The 14,163-nt window shown below is 38.6% G+C and overlaps 1 protein-coding gene across 6 annotated transcripts in view; it reads left to right on the forward strand.

The window, feature by feature from the left end:
* HEXB (hexosaminidase subunit beta) overlaps positions 1-14,163 on the forward strand; it is an 85,067-nt gene that overhangs the window by 14,420 nt on the left and 56,484 nt on the right. For 4 of the 6 annotated variants that reach the window (XM_067031151.1, XM_067031150.1, XM_059062766.2 and 1 more), the window contains exons 4-5: positions 7,096-7,142; positions 7,419-7,529. The exons of the other annotated variants lie outside the window; for them this stretch is intronic. In XM_067031151.1, the coding sequence (XP_066887252.1) occupies positions 7,096-7,142; positions 7,419-7,529 (158 nt within the window). The remainder of the gene's footprint in view (positions 1-7,095; positions 7,143-7,418; positions 7,530-14,163) is intronic. 6 annotated transcript variants of the gene reach the window in all.

Genomic DNA, 14,163 nt, shown 5'->3' on the forward strand with positions numbered 1-14,163 from the left:
CATTTCTTTTTATGGCTGAGTAGTATTCCATTGTATTTATGTGCCACAACTTCTTTATCCAGTCATCTGTTGATGGACATTTAGGTTGCTTCCATGTCTGGGCTATTGTAAATAGAGCTGCAATAAACATTTTGGTACATGACTCTTTTTGAATTATGGTTTTCTCAGGGTATATGCCCAGTAGTGGGATTGCAGGGTTGTATGGTAGTTCTATTTGTAGTTTTTTAAGGAACCTCCATACTGTTCTCCATAGTGGCTGTATCAATTTACATTCCCAGCAGCAGTGCAAGAGGGTTCCCTTTTCTCCACACCCTCTCCAGCATTTGTTGTTTCTAGAGTTTTTGATGATGGCCAATTTGACTGGTGTGAGATGATATCTCATTGTAGTTTTGATTTGAATTTCTCTAATGATTAATGATGTTGAGCATTCTTTCATGTGTTTGTTAGCAATCTGTATATCTTCTTTGGAGAAATGTCTATTCTTCTGCCCATTTTTGGATTGGGTTGTTTGTTTTTTTGTTATTCAGCTGCATGAGTTGCTTATAAATTTTGGAGATTAATCCTTTGTCAATTGCTTCATTTGCAAATATTTTCTCCCATTCTGAGGGTTGTCTTTTGGTCTTGTTTATGGTATCCTTTGCTGTGCAAAAGCTTTTAAGTTTCATTAGGTCCCATTTGTTTATTTTTGTTTTTATTTCCATTTCTCTAGGAGATGGTTCAAAAAGGATCTTGCTGTGATTTATGTCATAGAGTGTTCTGCCTATGTTTTCCTCTAAGAGTTTGATAATGTCTGGCCTTACACTTAGGTCTTTAACCCATTTTGAGTTTATTTTTGTGTGTGGTGTTAGGGATTGTTCTAGTTTCATACTTTTACATGTAGCTGTCCAGTTTTCCCAGCACCACTTATTGAAGAGGCTGTCTTTTCTCCACTGTATATCCTTCCCTCCTTTATCAAAGATAAGGTGACCATATGTGTGTGGGTTTATCTCTGGGCTTTCTATCCTGTTTCATTGATCTATATTTCTGGTTTTGTGCCAGTACCATACTGTCTTGATTACTGTAGCCTTGTAGTATAGTCTGAAGTCAGGGAGCCTAATTCCTCCAGCTCCATTTTTCGTTCTCAAGATTGCTTTGGCTATTCGGGGTCTTTTGTGTTTCCATACAAATTGTGAAATTTTTTGTTCTAGTTCTGTAAAAAATGCCAGTGGTAGTTTGATAGGGATAGCATTGAATCTGTAGATTGCTTTGGGTAGTAGAGTCATTTTCACAATGTTGATTCTTCCAATCCAAGAACATGGTATATTTCTCCACCTATTTGTATCATCTTTAATTTCTTTCATCAGTGTCTTATAGTTTTCTTCATACAGGTCTTTTGTCTCCTTAGGTAGGTTTATTCCTAGATATTTTATTCTTTTTGTTGCAATGGTAAATGGGAGTGTTTTCTAATTTCACTCTCAGATTTTTCATCACGAGTGTATAAGAGTGCCAGAGATTTCTGTGCATTAATTTTGTATCCTGCTACTTTACCAAATTCATTGATTAGCTCTAGTAGTTTTCTGGTAGCATCCTTAGGATTCTCTATGTATAGTATCATGTCATCTGCAAACAGTGACAGCTCTACTTCCTCTTTTCCTATTTGGATTCCTTTTATTTCTTTTTTTTCTCTGATTGCTGTGGCTAGAACTTCCAAAACTATGTTGAATAAGAGTGGTGAGAATGGGCAGCCTTGTCTTGTTCCTGATCTTATTGGAAATGGTTTCAGTTTTTCACCATTGAGAACGATGCTGGCTGTGGGTTTGTCATATATGGCCTTTATTATGTTGAGGAAAGTTCCCTGTATGCCTACTTTCTGCAGGGTTTTTATCATAAATGAGTGTTGAATTTTGTCAAAAGCTTTCTGTGCATCTTTTGAGATGATCATATGGTTTTTCTCTTTCAGTTTGTTGATATGGTGTATCACGTTGATTGATTTGCGTATATTGAAGAATCCTTGCATTCCTGGAATAAACCCCACTTGATCATGGTGTATGATCCTTTTAATGTGGTGTTGGATTCTGTTTGCTAATATTTTGTTGAGGATTTTTGCATCTATGTTCATCAGTGATATTGGCCTGTAGTTTTCTTTCTTTGTGACGTCTTTGTCTGTTTTTGGTATCAGGGTGATGGTGGCCTCATAGAATGAGTTTGGGAGTGTTCCTCCCTCTGCTATCTTTTGGAAGAGTTTCAGAAGGATAGGTGTTAGCTCTTCTCTAAATGTTTGATAGAATTCGCCGGTGAAGCCATCTGGTCCTGGGCTTTTGTTTGTTGGAAGATTTTTAATCACAGTTTCAATTTCAGTGCTTGTGATTGGTCTGTTCATATTTTCTCTTTCTTCCTGGTTCAGTCTCGGCAGGTTGTGCATTTCTAAGAATTTGTCCATTTCTTCCAGGTTGTCCATTTTATTGCCATAGAGTTGCTTGTAGTAATCTCTAATAATCTTTTGTATTTCTGCAGTGTCAGTTGTTACATCTCCTTTTTCATTTCTAATTCTGTTGATTTGAGTCTTCTCCCTTTTATTCTTGATGAGTCTGGCTAATGGTTTATCAATTTTATTTATCTTCTCAAAGAACCAGCTTTTAGTTTTATTGATCTTTGCTATTGTTTCCTTCATTTCTTTTTCATTTATTTCTGATCTGATCTTTATGATTTCTTTCCTTCTGCTAAATTTGGGGTTTTTTTGTTCTTCTTTCTCTAATTGCTTTAAGTGCAAAGTTAGGTTGTTTATTTGAGATGTTTCCTGTTTTTTAAGGTATGATTGTATTGCTATAAACTTGCCTCTTAGAACTGCTTTTGCTGTATCCCATAGGTTTTGGGTCGTCGTGTCTCCATTGTCATTTGTTTCTAAGTATTTTTTGATTTCCTCTTTGATTTCTTCAGTGATCACTTCGTTATTAAGTAGTGTATTGTTTAGCCTCCATGTGTTTGTATTTTTTACAGATCTTTTCCTGTAATTGATATCTAGTCTCATAGCGTTGTCGTTGGAAAAGATACTTGATATGATTTCAATTTTCTTAAATTTGCCAAGGCTAGATTTGTGACCCGATATATGATCAATCCTGGAGAATGTTCCATGAGCACTTGAGAAAAATGTGTATTCTGTTGTTTTTGGGTGGAATGTCCTATAAATATCAATTAAGTCCATCTTGTGTAATGTATCATTTAAAGCTTGTGTTTCCTTATTTATTTTCATTTTGGATGATCTGTCCATTGGTGAAAGTGGGGTGTTAAAGTCCCGTACTATAATTGTGTTACTGTCGATTTCCCCTTTTAAGGCTGTTAGTATTTGCCCTATGTATTGAGGTGCTCCTATGTTGGGTGCATAAATATTTACAATTGTTACATCTTCTTCTTGGATTGATCCCTTGATCATTATGTAGTGTCCTTCATTGTCTCTTGTAATAGTCTTTATTTTAAAGTCTATTTTGTCTGATATGAGAATTGCTACTCCAGCTTTCTTCTGATTTCCATTTGCATGAAATATCTTTTTCCATCCCCTTACTTTCAGTCTGTATGTGTCCCTAGGTTTGAAGTGGGTCTCTTGTAGACAGCATATATATGGGTCTTGTTTTTGTATCCATTCAGCCAGTCTGTGTCTTTTGGTGGGAGCATTTAATCCATTTCCATTTAAGGTAATTATCGATATGTATGTTCCTATTACCATTTACTTAATTGATTCGGGTTGTTCTTGTAGGTCTTTTCATTCTCTTGTGTTTCTTGCCTAGAGAAGTTCCTTTAGCATTTGTTGTAGAGCTGGTTTGGTGGTGCTGAACTCTCTCAGCTTTTGCTTGTTTGTAAAGGTTTTAATTTCTCCATCAAATCTGAATGAGATCCTTGCTGAGTAGAGTAATCTTGGTTGTAGGTTTTTTTCCTTCATCACTTTAAATATGTCCTGCCACTCCCTTCTGGCTTGTAGAGTTTCTGCTGAAAGATCAGATGTTAACCTTATGGGGATTCCCTTGTGTGTTATTTGTTGTTTTTCCCTTGCTGCTTTTAATATGTTTTCTTTGTATTTAATTTTTGACAGTTTGATTATTATGTGTTTTGGCGTGTTTATCCTTGGGTTTATCCTGTATGGGACTCTCTGTGCTTCTTGGACTTGATTGACTATTTCCTTTCCTCTATTAGGGAAGTTTTCAACTATAATCTCTTCAAATCTTTTCTCAGTCCCTTTCTTTTTCTCTTCTTCTTCTGGGACCCCTATAATTCGAATGTTGGTGTGTTTAATGTTGTCCCAGAGGTCTCTGAGACTCTCCTCAGTTCTTTTCTTTCTTTTTTCTTTATTCTGCTCTGTAGTAGTTATTTCCACTATTTTATCTTGCAGGTCACTTATCTGTCCTTCTGCCTCAGTTATTCTGCTATTGGCCCCATCTAGAGTATTTTTCATTTCATTTATTGTGTTGCTCATCGTTGCTTGCTTCCTCTTTATTTCTTCTAGGTCCTTGTTAACTGTTTCTTGCAATTTGTCTATTCTATTTCCAAGATTTTGAATCATCTTTACTATCATTATTCTGAATTCTTTTTCAGGTAGACTTCCTATTTCCTCTTCATTTGTTAGGTCTGGTGTGTTTTAATCTTGCTCTTTCATCTGCTTTGTGGTTTTCTGTCTTCTCATTTCGCTTATCTTATTGTGTTTGGGGTCACCTTTTTGCATGCTGCATGTTCGTAGTTCCCGTTGTTTATGGTGGCTGTCCCCAGTGGGTTGAGTAGGTTTCCTGGTTGGGGGGACTAGTGCCTATGTTCTGGTGGATGAGGCTGGATCTTTTCTTTCTGGTGGGCCGGTCCACGTCTGGTGGTGTGTTTGGGGATGTTGGTAGCCTTATTATGATTTTAGGCAGCCTCTCTGCTAATGGATGGGGCTGTAGACCTGTCTTGTTCTTTGTTGGGGATAGGGTGTCCAGCACTGTTCGTTCCTGGTCCTTGAGTGAAGCTGGGTCTTGGTGTTGAGATGGAGATCTGTGGGAGATTTTCGCCGTTTGATATTGCGTGGAGCTGGGAGGTCTCTTGTGGACCAGTGTCCTGAGGTTGGTTCTCCCACCTCAGATACACAGCCCTGGTGCCTGGCCGGGGCGCCAAGAAGCTTTAATCCACACGGCTCAAAATAAAAGGGAGAAAATATAGAAAGGAAAGAAAAGGAAGGAAGGAAAGAAGGAAGGAAGGAAGGATGGAGGGAGGGAATGAAGGAAGGAAGAAAGGGAGGAAGGAAGGAAGGAGGGAAGAAAGGAGGTAAGAAATGAAGGAAGGAAGAAAGCAAGAAAGGAAGGAAGGAAGGAGGAGAGGACGAAAGGGAGGAAGGAGGGAAGAAAAAAGGAAGAAAGGAAGAAAGAAAGTGAGAAGACAAAGTAGGATAAAGTATAGTTATTAAAATAAAAAATAATTATTAAGAAGAAAAATTTCTATTAAAAAAAACCCAAAAAACGGGTCTGTCTAACCCTAGGATAAATGGTGAAAGCAAAGCTATACAGACAAAATCTCACACAGCAGCGCACACATACACACTCACAAAAAGAAAAAATGAGAATAATAGTATATCTTGCTCTCAAAGTCCACCTCCTCAACTTGGAATGATTCGTTGTCTATTCAGGTTTTCCACAGATGCAGGGCACTTCAGGTTGATTGCGAAGCTTTAATCCGCTGCTTCTGAGGCTGCTGGGAGAGACCTCCCCCTCTCCTCTTTGTTCGCACAGCTCCCGGGGTTCAGCTTTGGACTTGTCCCTACCTCTGCGTGTAGGTCGTCCGAGGACGTCTGCCCTTCGCTCAGACAGGACCAGGTTAAAGGAGCAGTTGATTGGGGGGCTCCGGCTCACTCAGGCTGGGGGGAGGGAGTGGCACGGGTGCGGGGCGAGTCCGCGGCGGCAGAGGCTGACGTGACGCCGGCAGTGGTGGGCTGCACGGTCTCCCGGGAGGGGCGGTGTGGAGAGTGACCTGTGCTCACCCACAGGCCCCTTGGTGGCTGCAGCAGCAACCTTAGCGTCCCACAGCCGTCTCTACTGTCCGTGCTTACAGCCGCGGCTCGCACCCGTTTCTGGAGCTCCTTTACGCGGTGCTCTTAATCCCCTCTCCTCGCGCCCGAGGAAGCAAAGAGGCAAGAAAAAGTCTCTTGTCTCTTCGGCAGCTCCGCGCCCGTTTCTGGGGCTCCTTTAAGCGGCGCGCTTAATCCCTTCTCCTCGCGCCCGGAAGCAAAGAGGGAAGAAAAGGTCTCTTGCCTCTTTGGCAGCTCCAGACTCCAACCGGACTCCCTCCCGGCCAGCCGTGGCGCACTAACCCCTTCAGGCTGTTTTCACTCTGCAAACTCCAGACCTTTCACTGGGATCCGACTGAAGCCGGAACCTCAGCTCCCGGCCCCCGCCCGCCCTGGCAGGGGAGCAGACAAGCCTCTCGGGCTGGTGAGTGCCGGTCGGCACCGATCCTCTGCGGGAATCTCTCTGCTTTGCCCTCCGCACCCTGTTGCTGCACTCTCCTCCACGGCTCCGGAGCTTCCCTCTCTGCCACCCGCAGTCTCCGCCCGCGAAGGGGCTTCTAGTGTGGGGGAGTCTTTCCTCCTTCACGGCTCCCTCCCACTGCTGTAGGTCCCGTCCCTATTCTTTGTCTCTGTTTATTCTTTTTTCTTTTGCCCTACCCAGGTACGTGGGGAGTTTCTTGCCTTTTGGGAGGTCTGAGGTCTTCTGCCAGCGTTCGGTGGTGGTTCTGTAGGAGAAGTTCCACGTGTAGATGTATTTCTGATGTCTGTGTGAGGAGGAAGGAGATCTCCACGTCTTACTCTTCTGCCATCTTTAAGCTGTCTGCCTGGCATTTTGTTTTATTAAATCACTATTCTATTTTGTGTTTATCATTCAGACAAAACCAAGGGTATGGATACAATGAAGTAAAGCATTTTTATTAGATGGCACAGGGATTTTTTTAAACTGAGCTTTGATTTTAGAAAATATGATACAGGGTATATGTATAACATTTAATTTTATTTGCCTTTTCTGGTTATGGTTCTGTGTATGGATAATACATCTTTTATTGTCTCTTTTATAAATGAATGCAATAAATTATAAATTTTACTTTCCCTAGGTTTAGAGACCTTTAGCCAGTTAATTTATCAAGATTTTTATGGAACTGTAAGTATGATTATTATGTTACTAACATTATTGGGTAGATGTAATACTACAGGAAAAATATAAACTTTTTAGCTACTTATTGCTTCTTGAATGTTTTTTCTCTCCAAGTGTGTACCTTATCTGGTAAATGTACATTTCACACTTTTTTTTTTTGGTTTTAAATTAATCTTTTATCCAATACTTGCGTAGATAGGTATAATTTATTTATTACATAAATAAAATGAGTTCACATTTTATCTAAGACAAAATAAATAAAATTTTTCTTTTGTCTTTTAGTTCACTGTCAATGAATCCAACATTGTAGATTCTCCAAGGTTTCCTCATAGAGGAATTTTAATTGATACATCCAGACACTTTCTGTCCGTTAAGAGTATTTTTAAAACTCTGGTAGGTAATTATTTTATTTTAATCCACTGTCTGTTCTGAAGATGTGTCCTTTAATGTTGTTACTTTACGTTGGTTACATATGCTGTTGTGCAGGTTGGAACAGGGGATTCATTTTCCATATACTAAGTATAAGTACTGGGCTTTCTTCCCTCCCTCCCCTGGGAAGTATATTTCCTCTGCTGAGAAGTGGAGGCTCCCTTAGGGAATCACTCTCTTGCTTTCATTGGGGTGGGAGAGGGGCTTAACCAGTGTTTATTCAGCATTGTTAAGAGAAAGACTCAAGTTTTAATAGTGCCCATTGGCCCTCTGTGAATCATTTGTCAAATTATGGGTCTAGACTTCTGGTTAGGAATATATATATGGTCATTGTACCTCTAGTTGGCTTTAATTTTGTGATCTCCACTTACTTTTTTTAAAGTGGCCTAGAAAGGAATCTGAGAGCAGCTTCATACCTAAGGAAGTGTTCCAAAGGAATATGGAACTTGAGGTGGTGGGAGCTTGGGGGCAAGGTGGACATTAACTATTTTCTCTTTTCATTGGTTCATCCCCACCATCACTGCCAGTTTGTAGGGCTCGGGAGGTTTTCTTGCCATGTTGTTCTGCACCTTCACCTGATCATTTATGAACACAGTATGTTATAATAAAATTATTTTTACGTTTACATTAAAACGCTGAATTTCTTTCTCCAAAGGACATTATTGTAATTTTTATGAAAGAAATATATGCTTAGTGTAAAAAGTTTGAGTATAGATATGCATAAAATAAGTAGCGATACCATAAGTTCATTTACCAAAGATTGACATAAATTTTTATGTCCCATTTATCTCATTTTAAACTTAAAAAATGAATATCTTAACGTATAATATGACTTCTTTGTTTTACTGAAATATAGTTGACATACGGCATTATGTTAGCTTCAGGTGTACTAAATCATGATTTGACATTAGCATACATTATGAAACAATCATCATAAGTCTAGTATCCATCTGTCCCCATACAGAGTTATTACAATATTATTACATCCCCATGACTTATTTATTGTATAGCTGGAGGTTTGTTCCTCTTAATCCCCTTCACCTATTTTCACCCACCCCCTTACCCTCCTCCCTGCTGCCAACCACTCTCTGTATTTATCAGTCTACTTTTGTTTCATTTTGATTTGTTTTTTAGATTTCACATGTAAGTGAGATCATTGATATTTGCCTTTCTCTGTCTGATATATTTCACTTAACATAGTATCCTCTAGATTTATCCATGTTGTCACAAAGGCAAGATTCCATTTTTTTATGGCTGAGTCTTCTCTGTGTGTTTTTTGTTTGTTTGTTTTTCGGTACGTGGGCCTCTCACTGTTGTGGCCTCTCCCATTGCAGAGTGCAGGCTCAGCGGCCGTGGCTCACGGGCCCAGCCGCTCTGCGGCATACGGGATTCTCCCGGACCGGGGCACCCCTGCATCGGCAGGTGGACTCTCAACCACTGCGCCACCAGGGAAGCCCCATAGTTCTTTTTTGTTCCTTTCATCATCTTTTGCTCTCTTCCCTTGCCATGTGATGACTATCTTTAGTGTTATGTTCAGATTCCTTTCTTTGTGTGTATACCTGTTAATAGGTTTTTGGTTTGTAGTTAACTCTGTGTGTGTGTGTATGTATGTGTATATATATATATATATATGTATATATATGTATAGTTTTATATACATGATTGTTATATATACATGATTATTGTAAGTTGACAATCTCTTAAGTTCAAACATTCTAACAACCCTACGTTTTTACTCCACCTCTCACATTTAATGTTTTTGACATCATATTTTACATCCTTTTGTTTTGTGTATCCCTATGCTACTTATTGTGGATATAGATGATTTTATTACTTTGGTTATTTAACCTTCCTACTAGCTTTTTAGATGATTGACCTACTACTTTTACTGTATGTTTGCCTTCAGCAATGATATTTTTCCTTTTGTAATTTTCATATTTCTAGTTGTGGTCTTTTCTGTTTAGAAAAGTCTTTTTAACATTTCTTAAAAGTTGGTTTCATGGTGCTGAACTCTTTTAGCTTTCACTTGTCTGTAGAACTCTCTCTCTCCTTCAACTCTGATAGTCTTGCTGGGTAGAATATTCCTGGTTGTAAGTTTTTTACCTTTCATCACTTTGAATGTGTCATGCCACTCCTGGCCTGCACAGCTTCTGCTAAAAAGTCAGCTGACAGTCTTATGGGAGTTCCCTGGGAAGTAACTAGTTGCTTTTCTCTGGTTGCTTTTCAGATGCTCTGTCTTTAATTTCTGCCATTTTAATTGCAATGTATCTCGGTGTGTTGTCTTTGGGTGACCCTGTTTGAGATTCTGTCTTCCTGGACTGTGTGTCTGTTGTGTTTTTTTTTTTTTTTCCCCCAAGATTAGGGAAGTTTTCAGCTATTATTTCTTTTTTTTTTTTTAATTAAAAAATTTTATTTTATTTTTTATACAGCAGGTTCTTATTAGTCATCAATTTTATACACATCAGTGTATCCATGTCAATCCCAATCTCCCAATTCATGACACCACCCCCACCCCCCTGCCGCTTTCCCCCTTTGGTGTCCATACATTTGTTATCTGCATCTGTGTCTCAATTTCTGCCCTGCAAACCGGTTCATCTGTACCATTTTTCTAGGTTCCACATATATGCGTTAATATATGATATTTGTTTTTCTCTTTCTGACTTACTTCACTCTGTATGACAGTCTCTAGATCCATCCACATCTCAACAAATTACCCAATTTCGTTCCTTTTTATGGCTGAGTAATATTCCATTGTATATATGTACCACATTTTCTTTATCCATTCATCTGTCAACGGACATTTAGGTTGCTTCCATGACCTGGCTATTGTAAATGAACATTGGGGTGCATGTGTCTTTTTTGAATTGTGGTTTTCTCTGGATATATGCCCAATAGTGGGGTTGCTGGGTCATATGGTAATTCTATTTTTAGTTTCTTAAGGAACCTCTATACTGTTCTCCATAGTGGCTGTATCAATTTACATTCCCACACATAGTACAAGAGGGTTCCCTTTTCTCCATACCCTCTCCAGCATTTGTTGTTTGTAGATTTTCTGATGAAGCCCATTCTAACTGGTGTGAGGTGATACCTCATTGTAGTTTTGATTTGCATTTCTCTAATAATTAGTGATGTTGAGCATATTTTCATGTGCTTCTTGGCCATTTGTATGTCTTCTTTGGAGAAATGTCTATTTAGGTCTTCTGCCCATTTTTGGATTGAGTCATGTGTTTTTCTATATTTGCAAATGAATCAATGGACAAAGGGTTAATCTCCAAAATATATAAACAGCTCATACAGCTCAACATTAAAAAATGTATGATACTGCTTTTTTTTTTTTTTTTAAACATCTTTATTGGAGTATAACTGTTTTACAATAGTGTGTTAGTTTTTCCTTTACAACAAAGTGAATCAGTTATACATATACATATGTTCCCATATCTCTTCCCTCTTGCATCACCCTCTCTCCCACCCTCCCTATCCCACCCCTCTAGGTGGTCACAAAGCACAGAGGTGATCTCCCTGTGCTATGTGGCAGCTTCCCACTAGCTATCTAATTTACATTTGGTAGTGTATATATGTCCCTGCCACTCTACCACTTCATCACAGCCCACCCTTCCCCCTCCCCATATCCTCAAGTCCATGCTCTAGTAAGTCTCTGTTTTATTCCCGTCCTACCACTAATCTCTTCATGACATTTTTTTTTTCTTAGAGTCCATATATATGTGTTAGCATACGGTATTTGTTTTTCTCCTTCTGACTTACTTCACTCTGTGTGACAGACTCCAGGTCTATCCACCTCATTACAAATAACTCAGTTTCATTTCTTTTTATGGCTGAGTAATATTCCATTGTATATATGTGCCACATCTTCTTTATCCAGTCATCTGTTGATGGACACTTAGGTTGCTTCCATGTCCTGGCTATTGTAAATAGAGCTGCAATGAACATTGTGGTACATGACTCTTTTTGAATTATGGTTTTCTCAGGGTATATGCCCAGTAGTGGGATTGCGAGGTCGTATGGTAGTTCTATTTGTAGTTTTTTAAGGAACCTCCATACTGTTCTCCATAGTGGCTGTATCAACTTAGATTCCCAGCAGCAGTGCAAGAGGGTTCCCTTTTCTCCACACCCTCTCCAGCATTTATTGTTTCTAGAGTTTTTGATGATGGCCAATCTGACCGGTGTGAGATGATATCTCATTGTAGTTTTGATTTGCATTTCTCCAATGATTAATGATGTTGAGCATTCTTTCATGTGTTTGTTAGCAATCTGTGTATCTTCTTTGGAGAAATGTCTATTTAGTTCTTCTGTCCATTTTTGGATTGGGTTGTTTGTTTTTTTGTTATTGAGCTGCATGAGTTGCCCATAAACTTTGGATATTAATCCTTTGTCAATTGCTTCACTTGCAAATATTTTCTCCCATTCTGAGAGTTGTCTTTTGGTCTTGTTTATAGTATCTTTGGCTGTGCAAAAGCTTTTAAGTTTCATTAGGTCCCATTTGTTTATTTGTGTTTTGATTTCCATTTCTCTAGGAGATGGTTCACAAAGGATCTTGCTGTGATTTATGTCGTAGAGTGTTCTGCCTATGTTTTCCTCTAAGAGTTTGATAGTGTCTGGCCTTACACTTAGGTCTTTAACCCATTTTGAGTTTATTTTTGTGTGTGGTGTTAGGGATTGTTCTAATTTCATACTTTTACATGTAGCTGTCCGGTTTTCCCAGCACCACTTATTGAAGAGGCTGTCTTTTCTCCACTGTATATCCTTCCCTCCTTTATCAAAGATAAGGTGACCATATGTGTGTGGGTTTATCTCTGGGCTTTCTATCCTGTTCCATTGATCTATATTTCTGGTTTTGTGCCAGTACCATACTGTCTTGATTACTGTAGCCTTGTAGTATAGTCTGAAGTCAGGGAGCCTAATTCCTCCAGCTCCATTTTTCGTTCTCAAGATTGCTTTGGCTATTCGGGGTCTTTTGTGTTTCCATACAAATTGTGAAATTTTTTGTTATAGTTCTGTAAAAAATGCCAGTGGTAGTTTGATAGGGATAGCATTGAATCTGTAGATTGCTTTGGGTAGTAGAGTCATTTTCACAATGTTGATTCTTCCAATCCAAGAACATGGTATATTTCTCCACTTATTTGTATCATCTTTAATTTCTTTCATAAGTGTCTTATAGTTTTCTGCATACAAGTCTTTTGTCTCCTTAGGTAGGTTTATTCCTAGATATGTTATTTTTGTTGCAATGGTAAATGGGAGTGTTTTCTTAATTTCACTCTCAGATTTTTCATCACGAGTGTATAAGAGTGCCAGAGATTTCTGTGCATTAATTTTGTATCCTGCAACTTTACCAAATTCATTGATTAGCTCTAGTAGTTTTCTGGTAGCATCCTTAGGATTCTCTATGTATAGTATCATGTCATCTGCAAACAGTGACAGCTCTACTTCCTCTTTTCCTATTTGGATTCCTTTTATTTCTTTTTTTTTCTCTGATTGCTGTGGCTAGAACTTCCAAAACTATGTTGAATAAGAGTGGTGATAGTGGGCAACCTTGTCTTGTTCCTGATCTTAGTGGAAATGGTTTCAGTTTTTCACCATTGAGAACGATGTTAGCTGTGGGTTTGTCATATATGGCCTTTATTATGTTGAGGAAAGTTCCCTGTATGCCTACTTTCTGCAGGGTTTTTATCATAAATGAGTGTTGAATTTTGTCAAAAGCTTTCTGTGCATCTTTTGAGATGATCATATGGTTTTTCTCTTTCAGTTTGTTGATATGGTGTATCACGTTGATTGATTTGCGTATATTGAAGAATCCTTGCATTCCTGGAATAAACCCCACTTGATCATGGTGTATGATCCTTTTAATGTGGTGTTGGATTCTGTTTGCTAATATTTTGTTGAGGATTTTTGCATCTATGTTCATCAGTGATATTGGCCTGTAGTTTTCTTTCTTTGTGACGTCTTTGTCTGTTTTTGGTATCAGGGTGATGGTGGCCTCATAGAATGAGTTTGGGAGTGTTCCTCCCTCTGCTATCTTTTGGAAGAGTTTCAGAAGGATAGGTGTTAGCTCTTCTCTAAATGTTTGATAGAATTCGCCGGTGAAGCCATCTGGTCCTGGGCTTTTGTTTGTTGGAAGATTTTTAATCACAGTTTCAATTTCAGTGCTTGTGATTGGTCTGTTCATATTTTCTCTTTCTTCCTGGTTCAGTCTCGGCAGGTTGTGCATTTCTAAGAATTTGTCCATTTCTTCCAGGTTGTCCATTTTATTGCCATAGAGTTGCTTGTAGTAATCTCTAATAATCTTTTGTATTTCTGCAGTGTCAGTTGTTACATCTCCTTTTTCATTTCTAATTCTGTTGATTTGAGTCTTCTCCCTTTTATTCTTGATGAGTCTGGCTAATGGTTTATCAATTTTATTTATCTTCTCAAAGAACCAGCTTTTAGTTTTATTGATCTTTGCTATTGTTTCCTTCACTTCTTTTTCATTTATTTCTGATCTGATCTTTATGATTTCTTTCCTTCTGCTAAATTTGGGGTTTTTTTGTTCTTCTTTCTCTAACTGCTTTAAGTGCAAAGTTAGGTTGTTTATTCGAGATGTTTC

Source organism: Kogia breviceps, chromosome 4 (genome assembly GCF_026419965.1).
Source record: "Kogia breviceps isolate mKogBre1 chromosome 4, mKogBre1 haplotype 1, whole genome shotgun sequence".
Taxonomy (NCBI): domain Eukaryota; kingdom Metazoa; phylum Chordata; class Mammalia; order Artiodactyla; family Physeteridae; genus Kogia; species Kogia breviceps.